The 19,226-nt window shown below is 37.1% G+C and overlaps 1 protein-coding gene and 1 pseudogene across 2 annotated transcripts in view; one reads left to right on the forward strand and one right to left on the reverse strand.

The window, feature by feature from the left end:
• The window catches only part of SPEG (striated muscle enriched protein kinase), a 649,794-nt gene that overhangs the window by 150,040 nt on the left and 480,528 nt on the right, over positions 1–19,226 (reverse strand). For both annotated transcript variants that reach the window (XM_053698167.1, XM_053698168.1), the window contains 6 exons: positions 12,889–12,915; positions 11,726–11,878; positions 11,582–11,624; positions 11,338–11,406; positions 7,816–10,714; positions 6,644–6,784 (listed from right to left, as the gene is read on the reverse strand). In XM_053698167.1, coding sequence (XP_053554142.1) covers positions 6,644–6,784; positions 7,816–10,714; positions 11,338–11,406; positions 11,582–11,624; positions 11,726–11,878; positions 12,889–12,915 — 3,332 coding nt within the window. The remainder of the gene's footprint in view (positions 1–6,643; positions 6,785–7,815; positions 10,715–11,337; positions 11,407–11,581; positions 11,625–11,725; positions 11,879–12,888; positions 12,916–19,226) is intronic.
• Positions 1,501–6,382, forward strand: LOC128645297 (tubulin alpha-1D chain-like; annotated as a pseudogene).

Below are 19,226 nucleotides of genomic sequence, written 5' to 3' on the forward strand. Positions count from 1 at the left end.
TATATGTACCAGGAGCTCACTGTCAGTATGTTCTGCACAATGTATTTTATATGTATGAGGAGCTCACTGTCAGTATGTTCTGCACAATGTATTTTATATGTACGAGGAGCTCACTGTCAGTATGTTGTGCACAATGTATTTTATATGTACGAGGAGCTCACTGTCAGTATGTTCTGCACAATGTATTTTATATGTACCAGGAGCTCACTGTCAGTATGTTCTGCACAATGTATTTTATATGTACCAGGAGCTCACTGTCAGTATGTTCTGCACAATGTATTTTATATGTACCAGGAGCTCACTGTCAGTATGCTCTGCACAATGTATTTTATATGTACGAGGAGCTCACTGTCAGTATGTTCTGCACAATGTATTTTATATGTACCAGGATCTCACTGTCAGTATGTTCTGCACAATGTATTTTATATGTACCAGGAGCTCACTGTCAGTATGTTCTGCACAATGTATTTTATATGTACGAGGAGCTCACTGTCAGTATGTTCTGCACAATGTATTTTATATGTACCAGGAGCTCACTGTCAGTATGTGTTTCACCATTTATTCTATAAGTACATTTTTGCAGCTGAATATTCGTTGATTCACCATCATTTGTGTTTCTGTCATATTCTCACACTGATCTGTGAGGAATAAGGAATAGGCAATATTGTATGAGGCTATTTATTTTATGCCTCAAGCCCATATAACTATCTACATAAAAGTTAAAACAGGCAAAATGAATATAAAAAGATTAATCCTTGGCTAGTGGCAAACAAAAGCAAATCAAATAGAAAGCTTTACTATAATTTATTGTCTAATATAGTCTGTTTGCTTAAAACAGTAGCAGAAGAGGTGTAATGGTTCTGACGTCACAAAGCTTCCTCTATCCAAATTGTCAGTAAAGATCCATTTGAAATGTGGAAAGCATGGGCCCTGACCCTGGTCTACCAAGGTTTTTTTTATGCTAATCCACAACTCTTTCCTTATAAATCAGTCTTCTGTACTAGATACCACTGTCCACTAACCTCTCCTTATAAAATCAATTATTTTGTATCATTTACCATTAACCATTCTTAAAGGGATATGAAACCCAGGTTTTTTTTCTTTCATGATTCAGATAGAGCATGCCATTTTAAGCAACTTTCTAAATTATTCCTATTATCAATTTTTATTCGTTCTATTGGTATCTTTATTTGAAAAGCAGGGATGTAAGCTTAGAAGCCGTACCATTTTTGGTTCAGAACCCTGGGTAGCGCTTGCTAATTGGTGGATACATTTAGCCACCAATCAGCAAGCACTACTCCAGGTGCTTAACCAAAACTGGGCCAACTCCTAAGCTTACATTCCTGCTTTTCAAATAAATCAATCAATCAATTAGAAAGTTGATTACAATTTCATGCTCTATCTGAATCACAAAATAAAAAAAATGGGTTCATATTCCTTGAAGTAAAGATGTAATGCCTTCATTTTAACTAAACTATATATGTCTTTTATTTTTCTCCACAGAGGGAGTGCATCTCAGTCCACGTTGGTCAGGCAGGTGTGCAGATTGGCAATGCATGCTGGGAGCTGTACTGCTTGGAACATGGTATCCAGCCAGATGGTCAGATGCCCAGTGACAAAACCATTGGTGGTGGTGATGATTCCTTCAATACATTCTTCAGTGAGACTGGAGCTGGCAAACTGTGTTTGTGGACCTGGAACCCACTGTGATTGGTGAGTGTTAAAGGTGGCCTACTTGGGTATTAGTTTAAAGGGATAGAAAAATAAAAAAATAAATGTTCAATATTTAGACAGAACATGCGATTTTAACAACTTTCCAATTTACTTCTATTATCAAATTTGCTTTGTTCTCTTGGTATTCTTTGTTTTAGAGTAGAGCTCTAAATTTATTGGTGTTTAAAATTCCATGACAAATCCAAACCATTTAAGTTTAATTTTGACTTTACTGTTCTTTTAAGAGTAATTTCAATATTTTAAATAAAGGGACAGTCAACACCAGATTTTTTGTTGTTTAAAAAGACAGATAATCCCTTTATTACCCATTCTCCAGTTTTGCATAACCAACACAGTTATATTAATATACTTTTTACCTCTGTAATTACCTTGTATCTAAGCCTCCGCAAACTGCCCCCTTATTTGAGTTCTTTTGACAGAATTGCATTTTAGCCAATCAGTACTCACTCCTAGGTAACTTCTCGTGCGTGAGCTCAATGTTATCTATATGAAACACATGAACTAACGCCCTCTAGTGGGGAAAAAAAATCAAAATGCATTTAGTTTAGAGGCGGCCTTCAAGGTCTAAGAAATTACCATATGAACCTCCTAGGTTTAGCTATCAACTAAGAATACCAAGAGAACAAAGCTAAATTGGTGATAAAAGTAAATTGCAAAGTTGTTTAAAATGACATGCCTTATTTGAATCATGAAAGGTTTTTTTTGGACTTGACTGTCCCTTTAATTATTTCATTAAAGCTAAAACAAATTTAAAAAAGGCTATTAATTCACATATCAAGGCTTAAAAAAGCCCATGAAATAAAGAGATCATTAACTTCTACATAATTAATTTTCTTCATATTCTGATGATCCATAGTTTCATACACATTACAGTGTAGAGTTAACCATGTTAATATGATTTATAAAGTAACATAGAACTGGGCCAAAGGGAAGGCAACAAAGAAAATGATCTGGAGAATGCAGGTAAATAAATATTATTTATCTTAACAAGCATTTATTTATGCTTAAAATAGAATAGAATTTATACTACTAATTATGGTATTTAAGCTGTCATATCTTGTTGCCACATGCATCTACTCTACAGATAATGTAGGATCTTATGTGGTTTACTTTGTAGAACACCAATATCTGCAGCAGTGGATATATATAAATAATGTTTTTTATGTTTGATATTACTATATATTATATATATTATTATTTTTTTTGCTTAATAGATGAGGTGCGCACAGGAACCTACAGGCAGCTTTTTCACCCTGAGCAGCTTATCACAGGCAAGGAAGATGCTGCTAATAACTATGCCCGTGGGCATTACACTATCGGCAAGGAGGTGATTGACTTGGTACTGGACAGAATCCGCAAACTGGTAAGTTTATAGATAGCCACATAACCTACAAACAGAAAGCAAATGTGTTGTCTCCAAGCATTGTGGTAACATGTTTTATGTACCTAGTACAGTATAACAAAAAAACAATGAGGGAGATTGCAAGTTTTGTGGTACGGCTTTACCGCTAAAAAAAGGCCTCTGAGTGCGGAATGGTCAGCTCAACTAAAGTGGCATTTGTATGGGCATTGTCCTTAAAAGGGCAATCAGCTCTTTTACTGCTCATTAAAAAAAATAGCGCTTGTCTTTTTTATTTTGAAGGGTTGGGTAGGTGGGGGGTTGTACTGTTAGCGGGTAATTTGTATTTTTTAATGTAAAAGAGCTGTTAAACTTAGGACAATGCCCTACAAAAGGCCCTTTTTAGGGCTATTGGTAGTTTAGTGTTAGATTAGGGGGTGTTTTTATTTTGGGGTGGCATTTTTTGTTTTTATAGGGGTATTAGATTAGGTTTATTTTTTTTATTTTGGAAATTTCGTTTATTATTTTCTGTAATGTTAGATTTTTTTTATTTTTTGTAATGTTAGGTTTTGTTATTTAGTTTAATTTTAGATTTTGTTATTTTTTGTAATGTAATTTTTTATTCTTTTCATAGGATTTTTTAATTGAGTAATTTAGGTTTTTTATTTTTGGGTTCTTTTTATTTTTTAAAATAATAATGTTAGGTTTATTTATAGTTTAAGCTTAATTTTTTTTATTTCATAGATACGTTTTTATTTATTTTCAGGTAGTTATATTTAAGTTTAAGTTAAAGGGACACTGAACCTAAATATTTTCTTTTGTGATTCAGATAGAGTATGAAATTTTAAGCAACTTTCTAATTTACTTCTATTATCAAATTTTCTTCATTCTCTTGGTATCTTTATTTGAAATGCAAGAATGTAAGTTTAGATGCCGGCCCATTTTTGGTGAACAAACTGGATTGTTCTTGCTGATTGGTGGATAATTTCATCCACCAATAAAAAAGTGCTGTCCATAGTTCTGAACCCAAAATAAAGCTTAGATGTCGAAGAAAAATTGATAATAGGAGTAAATTAGAAAGTTGCTAAAAATTGCTGCTCAATCTGAATCATGAAAGAAAAAATTTGGGTTCAGTGTCCCTTTAAAATTTGCGGGTGTTAGGTTTAGGGGTTAATAGTTTTATTTAGTTTGTCGCGATGTGGGTGTTTGGCGGTTTAGGGGTTAATAGGTTTAGTTTATTATTTGTGATGTGGGGGTGTGGCGGATTAGGGGTTATTAGCTTTATATAGGTGTTAGCGATGCAGGGTGTGGCGGATTAGGGGTTACTAGCTTTATTTAGGTGTTAGCGATGCGGGGTGCGGCGGATTAGGGATTCATAGCTTAATTTAGTGTTGGCAATATCGGGGGGCGGCAGATTAGGGGTTATTAGACTAGGGACTTATGTTAGGGTGTTAGATTTAAACAAAACTTTCTTGTCTCCATAGACATCAATGGGGATTTCGTTATAGTGATCGCCATTCCGCAATCAGTTAGTTTTTTTTCTAACACTTGTTCTCCATTGATGTCTATAGTGGATACGTGCACGAGCACGTCAAGTCAGAACTTGGCTTTTGTGCGGTATGGGGCTTACCGCACCATACCGCACAACACAAGAAAGTTTTTTTGTAACTTGTAATGGCGGCGCAATGGAAATTGCGATACCACCATATTTTTAGCGTTATTAACGCACCGGGTTTACCGCACAACCTGTAATCTTGGTCAATGTTCTTTAAAGGGACAGTCTACACCAGAATTGTTATTGTTTAAAAAGATAGGTAACGCCTTTACTACCCATTCCCCAGCTTTGTACAACCAACATTGTTATATTAAAATACTTTATAACATTTAAACCTCTAAATTTCTGACTGTTTCTAAGCCACTAAAGACAGCCTCTTATCACATGCTTTTTTATTTGCTTTTCACAACAGGGGAGTGCTAGTTCATGTGAGCCATATAGATAACAATGTGCTAACACCTGTGGGTTGTGGAAGACACTGCACTAGCTGTATAAAATGCTAGTGAATACATAATAAATAAAAAGTCATGTGATCAGGGGGCTGTCAGAAAAGGCTTAGATACAAGGTAATCACAGAGGTAAAAGTGTATTAATATAACCATGTTGGTTATGCAAAACTAGTGAATTGGTAATAAAGGCATTATCTATCTTTTTAAACAAAATTTGTTTTGGAGTTGACCGTCCCTTTAATGGAATCCTATGTTTCACCAATATGCTTTTGAAAGAAGACCTAGGGTTGATATTAATTTATTTATTTTCTTTTTCTCAGGCGGATCAGTGCACAGGACTCCAGGGCTTCCTCATCTTCCACAGCTTTGGAGGTGGCACTGGCTCAGGATTCACTTCTCTGCTGATGGAGCGTCTGTCTGTTGACTATGGCAAGAAATCAAAGCTGGAATTCGCCATTTATCCAGCTCCTCAGATCTCTACAGCTGTGGTTGAACCATACAACTCCATCCTCACTACTCACACCACTCTGGAACACTCAGACTGTGCCTTCATGGTGGACAATGAAGCTATTTATGATATCTGCCGCAGGAACCTGGACATTGAGCGCCCCACCTACACTAACCTAAATCGTCTCATTGGCCAGATTGTCTAGTCTATCACAGCTTCCCTCAGATTTGATGGTGCTTTGAATGTAGATCTGACTGAGTTCCAGACCAACCTTGTACCCTACCCATGTATCCACTTCCCACTGGCCACATATGCCCCTGTTATCTCAGCAGAAAAAAGCCTATCATGAGCAGCTGACTGTAGCTGAGATCACCAACGCTTGTTTTGAACCAGCCAACCAGATGGTGAAATGTGATCCCCGACATGGTAAATATATGGCATGCTGTCTGCTGTACCGTGGTGATGTGGTGCCCAAAGATGTCAATGCTGCCATTGCAACTATTAAGACCAAGCGCACAATCCAGTTTGTGGACTAGTGTCCAACTGGTTTTAAGGTTGGCATCAACTATCAGCCTCCTACTGTGGTTCCAGGAGGGTATTTAGCCAAGGTTCAACGTGCTGTGTGCATGTTAAGTAACACCACTGCTGTTGCTGAGGCCTGGGCTCGTCTGGACCATAAATTTGACCTAATGTATGCCAAGCATGCTTTTGTGCACTGGTATGTGGGAGAGGGGATGGAAGAAGGAGAGTTCTCTGAAGCCCGTGAGGACATGGCTGCCTTGGAGAAGGATTATGAAGAAGTTGGCACTGACAGTGTGGAGGGCGAGGGAGAAGGAGAGGAGGGAGAGGAGTATTAAGATATTGTATAAACCAAAACTATATCCTATTATTGATGCCATAGTGATGCACATGCAATAAAAATATTTCACTAATTACATTATGTATTAATGTTTTATGATACATTCTTTGAACATCAATATTTTTCTTCAAAAACTTTTTTTTTGTAAATGACACTTTTTCTTCCATTTCTAAATATTTAGAGCTTTTTCTAAATAACCCTTATTTAATCTGGAATTTATCTGACATATACCATAAATTCAATATAATTAAAATCCTACCTGATTCATTACGGATGTACTGTCTTCCAACTATACTGCCATCGTCACGTGTCAGACTTGCTGTAATACTAGGCTGCAAGATGACTTTGTCTTTTTTGCTACGTGACAAACCCCACCGGTCCCACCTTGATCGTCTGTCATCTGTAAAGAGAAAAATGCATAGCTAGATGGCAGAGAATGGATTTTATTGTCAAAATAGTAGGAATAAAACATATAGACTATATCCTAAATATGGGTTATCCTCCAAACTCACTCAATAAACCCCAACCACAAATTCAGGATTACACTACAAAGAACTGAAATACCAATGTCCATTATCCCATTGTTTTATTCTTTAATTCATCCCTATTTATTTAATTAGATTCTGTCATAAAGTACAGTATGTTTGTCTTTCATAGAAAATCATCTCCACAATATAACATTTTTAACCAAAACAAATCCAGCAAATGTACTTACTCTGGTTTTCCAACCATGATTATTTCTATTTGACTTTCCCATTAACCAGCATTCCTCACAATAATGCTTCATCCAAACTCTGCTAGTCGGTTTTGTTAGGCCTATATTTTCTGGAACCAGTTTAGAGTGAAAATGTAAATAATGCATGTGAATGTACATTTGCAAGGCAGTGGAAAGCGCTAGTGGCATCTGTACTTTTGGTGTTTTCAAAAGAAGAATAGGAAGTTAAGTAATGTTTGTCTTAGGGATAGCAGGCTCCATAATTTTAAATAATGTTTTTAGTTTTATAACACATTATGACCCTTTAAGTTAGTGTTTGTATCTCAAAAGACCTCCTACATTTTAGTTCTCGCTACCCGATCCTCTACAATCATGTTCTATTTATCATCTCCTATCCTATCTTCTACCTCGTCAAACAATTCACTGTTTTTCTTTTACCCTACTTACTCCATAAAATGTTACACTTTGCAAAACTTTACATTAGTTTAAAGATTTATAAATACGTTCTAAAATATTCACTTATTCATGTTTGTTTATGAGATTTTAAACTGAGATACCACACCTCCTTTTCACGACATAAGCTATGATATCTCTTTTGTTTTCTCCAAACTTCCTAATGCCATTAAATCATAAATGCATTGTGAGCTCTCTCTGTTTCTCTGTAGTGTTAGATAATATTTTTTGTTTCAAAATAATTAATAACAGTAATAACTCACCTTTGGACACCATTTCCGACTGGATGCTGAGTGCAGACTGAATAGATTCTGTGGAGGGTGCTGATCCAGACTGGGAAGCAAGCTGATTCTGTGGTATGCCTATCTGTCGCAAGTTTTCCCCTTCTGAAGTCGACCTCCTAAGCAAAGACATAAGTGGTGTCCTTTTCTCTGGTCTTTCCTCCTTATGATCTGCCCTATCTGTCTCCCTCCTTTCCTCTGATTGACTCCTCAACTTCATAGAAATACGGTCCATGGTGTTTCCAATCTTTTTTCTCATGGCCAGCACAGGTGACTCACTAGATTTTTTCTGCTCTTTGACACCATTGTCGGAAATAACCTCAATTGACCCTGTCTCGGATTTTAAGCTTTCAGTGTCTTTTCTATCCTTCGTGCTTCCCCGTCCTATAGACCATGATAGGCGTCGCCCCAACAACCTAGGGCTTTTTTCCTCTTCTACGGGTTTCTCCTTGCGCTCTTTACGCTCAGTGGGAGGAGTCCTCTTAAAATGTTGAGAAAATCTTCTCATAAAGTTTGTGTCTTTACTTGCTGTTGGGAGATCTTGTACAGATCTAGATCTATGATGTAAACCAAGAGCTTCAGGCATGAGAAATTCAAGTGGTACCCCAACAGGACTAGGACGGTACATTTCTTCTTCTCTGGCTGCATGTGCAGCTGCTAAATTTTTTTCTTCTGACCAGGTCCTGGTGAGCATCTTCAAACCTCGGGTCAAAGAAGACTCTCGGTTCCTCTTGAACTTTGCTTCAAAAACTTCCTCTGAGTCAATGTTGCTAATAAATGGGATGTGCTCTGTGCTTGATGTTTTCTCAGCTTTTTTAACATTAGCTGGAGGATCTGCTGTCTCATCTTTCTGAGTTACTTGTGAAGCTAAGCTGGCAGTTGCTTTAGTATAAGTCTTCTCATCTGCAGGAAGTAAAGAAATGTCTTGATTTTGTTGATCTGTTGCATTAGTTATTGAAATAGTCTGAGGTTTCTCAGGTTCTTGTTGATCAGATGGAATCGGCATTTGTAGGGTCTGCATCATCTCAGCATAAGGAGATTTATTGGTTGTTGTGGTGGTTCCTGTTGGTTGGGTTAATGGCATAGATGGTGGTTTTCTAGCTTGTTTCAATTGTGGTGAAGGTACTGCTACTGGCTTTGATATAGGCTCCTTCACTTGCCCAGGTAGAGATGAATGTACAGGCATTGGTTCAGGAGAACGTTCTTTTTTCTGTATTGGTGAAGGTGGTGCAATAATAATTTGTACTGGAAAAGGTTCTTTAATCTGATTAGGCAGAGTGGTTGATTTTTTCCTTTCGACATTAGACTCAGTTGTTGTAGTTGACGAGGGGTGCTTAAGCATTGTTTTTAAAGAGTCATTTGCCAACATAGGTGGTGGCAATGACTCCTTTGTTGACACTGGTATCACATCCTTAGTGAGTAGAGATAATGATGATGAGCATTCTGGGGTTGTTTCTTTTGATGAAATTATAGCTGTTTTGCTCAGTGTGTTGTCAACTTGAGGTGGCTTTTCGGGTGCTCTTCCTGTATGGATGCTTGGTATTTCTTTCTTGGGTACTGTGCCTTCCAAAATTGCTCTCACTTTTGGAAGTTCAGGTATCAAGTCTTTTGCTTCATTTACTTTTATTTCTGAATTTGTTGAGCCTTTTACAACCTCTTTATCATTTTTAGGCTCCTTAGTCTCTTCCTTTGGCTCGGGGGTCTGTGGTTTGGAAGGTAATTCACGTGGAGTTTCAGGACGGGATTCCAATCGTGTTTGTTCTGTCAGTGCTGATAAAGAAGGTGACTCCTTTAGGCGTTGTGCTTGCACTTGAGCAAGAGGAATTTCCAGTGGTGCTCCAGATCTGCGGTGCAGAACTAAGGGCTCTGTGTCTCCATGTGAGAAGGAGCTTGTCTTTCTAAGGACTCTTTCTTCTGTTGTGTCTCGGCCTGGTGCAGCCTCACTAGATGCAGCACGGGTAAGTTGGATTGTAGGAAGAGTTGGTGAAGGAGGGATCTTCTCAGATCGATGGGATCGCAAAGGTTGCTGCTCTGTTAGCAATTGGTCAACAGAAAGTGTTTCCATTAGGGGTCCTCTAAGTCCACTGAATTTACCATCTGCTGAACCACCTCTCAATAACCTCTCCCTCATCCTTTCCAGGCGCTGGGTATATTCTTCATCAGCTGATCCTAATTTCCGTCTTAATGAGCCCCGATCATCCAGTCTACAAGGGCTTCGACTTCTAGTTGGTAGCTCCATTGAAACTGCTTTGGTCATACCTTTATCCAGTCGATCCATCCCTTCTTCTTCATCTACTGTGGAAACATTGAGCAGAAGAGCACTATCTGCAGAACTTCCTCTTCGAAATTCACCTCTGCGTGTGGCTGCTAGATCACTAAGAGTTATTTCCTCGGATTCCAAACTGGATCCTTTCTTAAGAGGCTTTCTTAAATTCCCCTTTTCCCTTGTGGTTTCTGATGTCTCTTCATCAGAGGAGGATGCACTGTCAGCATCTGTTGACCTCTTCCTTGTAAGGGATCCTTTTGGGTGTTTGGAACCTGGTGCCTCTCTAGTTTGGGGAACTGGTTCAGGAACATGTTGCAAACACTCTTTTCCTTTCTCTTTACCTGCCAGCATGTTACCATCTTCTGGGAGTTCAGAAGGTTGTTCCTCATCAGTAGGAATTTCATTAAGTGACATACGAGAGCCAGAGAACTGAACTTGAAGTGGCATTGGGACAAAGGGTAGCTCTTCCAGATCATCAGAATCTGAAGAGGATGACAAGCCAGATGACTCCTTAGGGTGTTTGGGGACAGCAATGGACAAGTGATTACTTTTATCTTGCAGGAGCTCTGGAATGGACCTCATAACCATGTTGGACTTGTAACTGATGAGTGAACGCTTTAAGAAGAAATAAGAAATTATATGTTTGTTTAATATCCTGCTAGTTAATTTGTTAAACTATATTTTTCATGATTAAAACGTTTGATTTATAAACTAATATGAAGTGCATGATTGTGAATCTATTACAAGAATCTTACCCACTCGACAATATTCACGGTTGGATTATTATCATGGCCAAGATATTGCATGTTCTCATTGTTGCTAGTTACTCTGCAATGTTGCTAATTTCACATGCAACATTGCCAACATGGTTGCAAAATCATGTTATCCCATTGGAAACGTATCACTAAAACCTATCTCTACATTGCCATAGCATCCTTAGGGGTTAGCCCTAGTGCAAACCCCTGCCATAATGTTGCAACTCACTTTTCTCAAGCATCCGTTTTTAAAAAAACATTAATTTTGTAGTAGTTTTTTGAAAATGTCATCTTTTAGATGCAACACTTTGTTATATACTACTTTTCTTATTAATTAGTTTTATGGTGGGTCTTAGAAAGTTTTTTTTTGCCATAGTAAAAACAGAAAACAGCAAGCAGTAGCAATAATAATATGGAAAAAATACATGAATGAAAAAATATTGTGGATAGCTGTAAAGTCAAAACCAAGTTATTTTTATGTACCTGCCATTTCCGGCGAGATTGGAACACCTTCATGTGGTCTGTGCTGATACTTTTCCCTTTTGCTAAAGTCTGAAACCAGATAAAATACATAAAATATTTAAATTAAGGTGTATGCTACTTTAGGTATATTTTATGTTTAATAGCTATATGTAGAAGACTTGCAAATTATTCTGGTGTTTTCAAATAATACACTGTAGACACTGTGCCCAACATGTTCTTAGAGAACACTTTGTTTTGGACTTACTTTAAACCAGGGATGCTCCAAGCTCTCTTCAACATTAGGTCTCCTGCAGAATAAATTATTAATTTAATCAACTGATCTTCTAATATTACTATATTTAATTCCTATGATATGTCTTTTATGTACATTATTCTTATTTAAACTTACAGTTTTTCATTTCCCAGGACCTTGATCAGGAATCCCCTTGCTTCTCGTGTCAAATCTGAAAACATTTTCTCCTCAAATGCCACTGTATAACCTCGTATATTCATCAGGGTGGTGTAATCATTTTCCCCCACAAAAGGAGACACACCTGTCAAACTATAGGCGAAAATAACATAATACAAAAATACCACATGGATTTCTAGAGTACTTGGAAGATTAAGAATCTGTCACATATAGTGCTTGTTTCCATTACATTTAAGAATTATAAATTAATTCAATATATATAAAATTTTTAACTTTTAGGGAAAAAAATCATGGTGTATTTAGTATTTGTCCTGTCCTATGCATTTGGAAAACTACTGTCCTTTCATTCCCCTATCCCTACCAATGTTAACGTGTGTGCCCCCTTTAAATTTCTCATACCTAAGCAGTTATTAGCTCCCTTTGACCAGTAACACACATAGAGCTGGGATTTAACCTTGCCATTAACAAACATGCAGCAAGATTTTTAATCTCTTTCTGTCAGAAACAGATTAGCTATTTAAATCCCACTCTTTTAGTAACACATGCACTACAGGTGTTTAAAGGAACAATAAATGATATGTGTCTTGTAGCACAATAATATAATCGCTTGGTTTACAAAAAAACAAAAATGAGGGAAGCTACTTTTGCACCCTGTTTGGTTGCTTTTATAGCTGTTCTCCTGGATGTTGCCTCTACTGAATCCTTTATCTTCAAGCAAGTGTTGGTGGGTGGTACAGCCAATCAGATGCTGCCTACACCATAAGCAACAAAGGACACAGATCTCGCTGCTCTGCTATAGTGACTTCTCAATGACGGGTTCCACATTTGCTTTGAGCGCAGATAAAAAGCATTCACAGGGCTGCTGGTATTATATTACAGGTTATTACGCAATGCTCAAGACCAGCCTGCAAATTTACCATATCAAAAACTCTGATACTCTGAGTAAGGGTCTTGTGTCCATATAGCAAACAATAATAAATATATACTGTATATATATATTTATTTATAAAAATATAAGTATATCTTGCACATACAGTATCTGTGATATCCTAAAAAGTAGTACCCAAAGCAATATCATAGTGTAGTGTATGAACATGTTTTATATATTATTATATGACATTACAACACATGTGATTACTCACCATAAATATGCCAGGACTCCAACTGGCCTGTAGATTGAAACAAATGACAGTGAACAGATGAAAAAGGTGATCATGTATCCCTAGTAATTCCCATACACCTAGATTACAAGTTCTGCGCTATAGAGGGTGCGAAACGAACGCAAAAAAAGTTGTTCACCCTCCATAGCCCTGCCATTACGAGTTTTGGAAAAGCCGCCTTGGGTGTGCGATATGGTGGTGTTAAGCTACATACTGCACAAAATACAAGCGCTGCTTTGACGTGCTCGTGCACGCTTTCCCCATAGACATCAATGGGGAGAGAGTGAAAAAACCTAACACCTGCGATTGCGGAATGAAAAGCTCCGTAACGCAACCCCATTGATGTCTATGAAGAAAAAAAAGTTAAGTTTAAACCTAACACCTTAACATAAACCCCACATCTAAGCACCCCTAATCTGCTGCCCCTGACATTGCGACACCTACATAATGTTATTAACCCCTAATCTGCTGCTCCCGATATCGCCGCCACCAAAATAATCTTATTAACCCCTAATCTGCCGCTCCCAATATCGCCGCCACTATAATAAAGTAATTAACCCCTATTCCCCCGCACCCCAACATCGCCCACACTATAATAAAGTTATTAACCCCTATTCCCCAACATCACCCCCACTAAATAAAGTTATTAACCCCTAAACCTCTGGCCTCTGACATCACTGCCACTAAATAAACCTATTAACCCCTAAACCACCAGCCCCCCACATCGCAAAACACTAAATTAAACTATTAACCCCTAAACCTAACAACCCCCTAACTTTAAATTAAAATTACAAGATCCCTATCTTAAAATAAATAAAAACCTACCTGGGAAATTTAAACTATAAATTAAACTAACATTACTATTATACTAAAATTAAAATAACTATCAATTAAATAAATTAAATTACACATTAAAAAACTAACACTACTAATAAAAATTAAATCTACAATTACAAAAAATAAAAAATACTAAATTACAAAAAAAAAATACTAAAGTACAAAAAATAACAAACACTAAATTACAAAAAATAACAAATTAAATTATCCAAAATAAAAACAATTACATTTAATCTAATAGCCCTATAAAAATAAAAAAATAAACCAAAATAAAAAACCCTAGCCTACAATAAACTACCAAAAGCCCTTAAAAGGGCCTTTTGTAGGGCATCGCCCTAAAGAAATCAGCTCTTTTACCTGAAAAAAAAATACAAAGACCCCCCCAACAGTAAAATCCACCACCCAACCAACCCCCCCAAAATAAAAAACCTAACTAACAAAAACCTAAGCTACCCATTGCCCTGAAAAGGGCATTCATCTCTTTTTCTTGCCCTGAAAAGGGCATTCAGCTCTATTAAGAAAAGCCCAAACCCTAATCTAAAACAAAAACCCATCCAAAAAAAGTTTTAAAAAACCTAACACTAACCCCCAACGATCCACTTAAAGTTTCTGAAGTCCGGACATCCAGACGGCGAGGTCTTCATCCATCCAGACGGCATCTTCTATCTTCATCCCGGCAGCGTGAAGCTGGTCCATCCTGAAGACATCCGGAGCATCCTCTTCATACAGTCGCCGCCATATACTGAATCTTCAATGCAAGGGAGCCTTTGCATTGGCGTCCCTTGCATTCCTATTGGCTTATTTGATTTTTGAAATTCAAATCAGCCAATAGGATGAGAGCTACTGAAATTCTATTGGCTATTCAAATCAGCCAATAGAATTTCAGTAGCTCTCATCCTATTGGCTGATTTGAATAGCCAATAGGATTTCAGTAGCTCTGATCCTATTGGCTGATTTGAATTTAAAAAATGAAATCAGCCAATAGGAATCCAAGGTATGCCATTTTGAAAAGGCTCCCTTGCATTGAAGATTCAGTATATGGCAGCGACCATATGTAGAGGATGCTCCGCGCCGGATGTCTTCAGGATGGACCCGCTCCGCGCCGCCGGGATGAAGATAGAAGATGCCGCCTGGATGAAGATAGAAGACGCCGACTGGATGGATGAAGACCTTGCCGTCTGGATGAAGACTTTTGCCGCCTGGATAAAGATGCATGTCCGGACTTCAGGAACTGTAAGTGGATCGTTGGGGGGTTAGTGTTAGGTTTTTTTAAACTTTTTTTGGGTGTTTTTTTTTAGATTAGGGTTTGGGCTTTTCTTAAAAGAATTTAATGCCCTTTTTAGGGCAGGAAAAAGAGCTGAATTCCATTTTAAGGGCAATGACCATACAAACACCCTTTTCAGGGCAATGGGTAGCTAAGGTTTTTTTTAGTTAGGTTTTTTTTTATTTTGGGGGGTTGGTTGGGTGGTGGGTTTTACTGTTGGGGGGGTCTTTATATTTTTTTCAGGGAAAAGAGCTGATTTCTTTAGGGCAATGCCCTACAAAAGGCCCTTTTAAGGACTATTGGTGGTTTATTGTAGGCTAGGGTTTTTTTTATTTTGGGGGGCTTTTTTATTTTTATAGGGCTATTAAATTAGGTGTAATTGTTTTCATTTTGGATAATTTCGTTTGTTATTTTTCGTAATGTAGTGTTTGTTATTTTTTGTACTTTATTTTTTTTTTAATTTTTGTAATTTAGTATTTTTTATTTTTTGTAATTATAGATTTCATTTTTATTAGTAGTGTTAGTTTTTTTAATGTGTAATTTAATTTATTTAATTGATAGTTATTTTAATTTTAGTATAATAGTAATGTTAGTTTAATTTAAAGTTTAAACTTAAGTTTTTTTAATTTCCCAGGTAGGTTTTTATTTATTTTAATTTAAAGTAATTTTAATTTAATTTAAAGTTAGGGGGTTGTTAGGTTTAGGGGTTAATAGTTTCATTTTGTTTTTGGTGATGTGGGGGCCTGGCAGTTTAGGGGTTAATATGTTTACTTAGTGGTAGTGATGTGGGAGGCCAGAGGTTTAGGGGTTAATAACTTTATTTAGTGGCAGCGATGTCGGGGAGTGGCCGAATAGGGGTTAATATCGTTATTATAGTGCGGGCGATGTTGGGGTGCAGGGGAATAGGGGCTAATAACTTTTTAATAGTGGTGTCGATGTTGGGGAGCGGCGGAATAGGGGTTAATAAATTTTATTAGTGCCGGCGATGTCGGGAGCGGCAGATTAGGGGTTAATAAGTTTAATATAATGGGGGGTAGTTATCAAGCCGTCTACTTTAGGGTTCAATATGCCCGCCTAAGCTCGCCTACCATCGCCGCCGCGGACCTTCAAAATTTCGCCTAAGTTATCAAAAAAGCTGTCAAAAAAGAGCAGAATTCTTTGGGGCATGCACCGCAAAAAGCCCTTTTAAGGGTTGGTAAGGTAAAAGAGCTGGTAACTTTTTAATTTAGAATAGGGTAGGGCATTTTTTTATTTTGGGGGGCTTTGTTATTTTATTAGGGGGCTTAGATTAGGTGTAAGTAGCTTAAAATTGTTGTAATATTTTTTAAATGTTTGTAACTTCTTTTTTTTATTTTTTTGTAACAGCTTTTTTTATTTTTTGTACTTTAGTTAGTTTATTTAATTTAATTGTAGTTATTTGTAGGTAATTTATTTAATTAATTTATTGATAGTGTAGTGTTAGGTTTAATTGTAACTTAGGTTAGGATTTATTTTACAGGTAATTTTGTATTTCTTTTAGCTAGGTAGTTATTAAATAGTTAATAACTATTTAATAACTATTCTAACTAGCTAAATTAAATATAAATCCTAAAATAGCTACAATGTAATTATCAATTATGTTGTAGCTATGTTAGAGTTTATTTTACAGGTAAGTATTTAGTTTTAAATAGGAATAATTTATTAAAGTATAGTGTAGTGTTAGGTGTAATTGTAACTTAGGTTAGTTTTTATTTTATAGGTTAATTTCTCTTTATTTTAACTAGGTAGCTATTAAATAGTTAATAACTATTTAATAGCTATTGTACCTAGTTAAAATAAATTGAAAGCTGCCTGTAAAATAAAAATAAATCCTAAAATAGCTACAATATAATTATTATTTATATTGTAGCTATATTAGGGTTTATTTTAAAGGTAAGTATTTAGTTTTAAATAGGATTAATTTAGGCCTAGATTTAGAGTTGGGCGGTAGCCATGAAAACCAGCGTTAGAGGCTCCTAACGCTGGTTTTTACCGCCCTCTGGTATTTGGAGTCAGTCAGGAAAGGGTCTAACGCTCACTTTGCAGCCGCGACTTTTCCATACCACAGATCCCCTTACGTCAATTGCGTATCCTATCTTTTCAATGGGATCTTTCTAACGCCGGTATTTAGAGTCGTGGCTGAAGTGAGCGTTAGAAATCTAACGACAAAACTCCAGCCGCAGAAAAAACCTAGGAGTTAAGAGCTTTCTGGGCTAACGCCGGTTTATAAAGCTCTTAACTACTGTGCTCTAAAGTACACTAACACCCATAAACTACCTATGTACCCCTAAACCGAGGTACCCCCACATCGCCGCCACTCTATTAAATTTTTTAACCCCTAATCTGCCTCTCCGTACACCGCCGCCAGCTAAATTATCCCTATGTACCCCTAATCTGCTGCCCCTAATACCGCCGACCCCTATATTATATTTATTAACCCCTAATCTGCCCCCCCCCCACGTCGCCGCCACCTACCTACACTTATTAACCCCTAATCTGCCGAGCGGACCGCACCGCTACTATTATAAAGTTATTAACCCCTAATCCGCCTTACTCCCGCCTCAATAACCCTATAATAAATAGTATTAACCCCTAATCTGCCCTCCCTAACATCGCCGACACCTAACTTCAAACATTAACCCCTAATCTGCCGACCGGAGCTCACCGCTATTCTAATAAATTGTTTAACCCCTAAAGCTAATTCTAACCCTAACACCCCCCTAAGTTAAATATAATTTAAATCTAACGAAATAAATTAACTCTTATTAAATAAATTATTCCTATTTAAAGCTAAATACTTACCTGTAAAATAAACCCTAATATAGCTACAATATAAATTATAATTATATTGTAGCTATTTTAGGATTAATATTTATTTTACAGGCAACTTTCTAATTATATTAACCAGGTACAATAGCTATTAAATAGTTAATAACTATTTAATAGTTACCTAGTTAAAATAATTACAAAATTACCTGTAAAATAAATTCTAACCTAAGTTACAATTAAACCTAACACTACACTATCAATAAATTAATTAAATACAATACCTACAATTAAACCTAACACTACACTATCAATAAATTAATTAAATAAAATACCTACAATTATCTACAATTAAACCTAACACTACACTATCAATAAATTAATTAAATACAATACCTCCAAATAAATACAATTAAATAAACTAACTAAAGTACAAAAAATAAAAAAGAACTAAGTTACAAAAAATAAAAAAATATTTACAAACATTAGAAAAATATTACAACAATTTTAAACTAATTACACCTACTCTAAGCCCCCTAATAAAATAACAAAGCCCCCCAAAATAAAAAAAATGCCCTACCCTATTCTAAATTAAAAAAGTTCAAAGTTCTTTTACCTTACCAGCCCTGAAAAGGGCCCTTTGCGGGGCATGCCCCAAAGAATTCAGCTCTTTTGCCTGTAAAAAAAAAAACATACAATACCCCCCCCAACATTACAACCCACCACCCACATACCCCTAATCTAACCCAAATCCCCTTAAATAAACCTAACACTAAGCCCTTGAAGATCTCCCTACCTTGTCTTCACCTCACCGGGTTCACCGATCGGTCCAGAAGAGGGTCCGAAGTCTTGATCCAAGCGGCGGCTGAAGAACTCCATCATCGGGCTGAAGTCGGAAGTCCATCATCGGGATGAAGTCTTCTATCAAGCCGCATCTTCAATCTTCTTTCTTCCGGAGCGGAGCGGAGCCATCTTCTTCCCAGCCGACGCGGATCCAACCTCTTCAAGCGACGCCTACTCGCCGAATGACGGTTCCTTTAAATGACGTCATCCAAGATGGCGTCCCTCGAATTCCGATTGGCTGATAGGATTCTATCAGCCAATCGGAATTAAGGTAGGAATATTCTGATTGGCTGATGGAATCAGCCAATCAGATTCAAGTTCAATCCGATTGGCTGATCCAATCAGCCAATCAGATTGAGCTCGCATTCTATTGGCTGTTCCAATCAGCCAATAGAATGCGAGCTCAATCTGATTGGCTGATTCCATCAGCCAATCAGAATTTTCCTACCTTAATTCCGATTGGCTGATAGAATCCTATCAGCCAATCGGAATTCGAGGGACGCCGTCTTAGATGACGTCATTTAAAGGAACCGTCATTCGGCGAGTAGGCGTCGCTTGAAGAGGTTGGATCCGCGTCGGCTGGGAAGAAGAT

Source organism: Bombina bombina, chromosome 1 (assembly GCF_027579735.1).
Source record: "Bombina bombina isolate aBomBom1 chromosome 1, aBomBom1.pri, whole genome shotgun sequence".
NCBI classification, from domain to species: domain Eukaryota; kingdom Metazoa; phylum Chordata; class Amphibia; order Anura; family Bombinatoridae; genus Bombina; species Bombina bombina.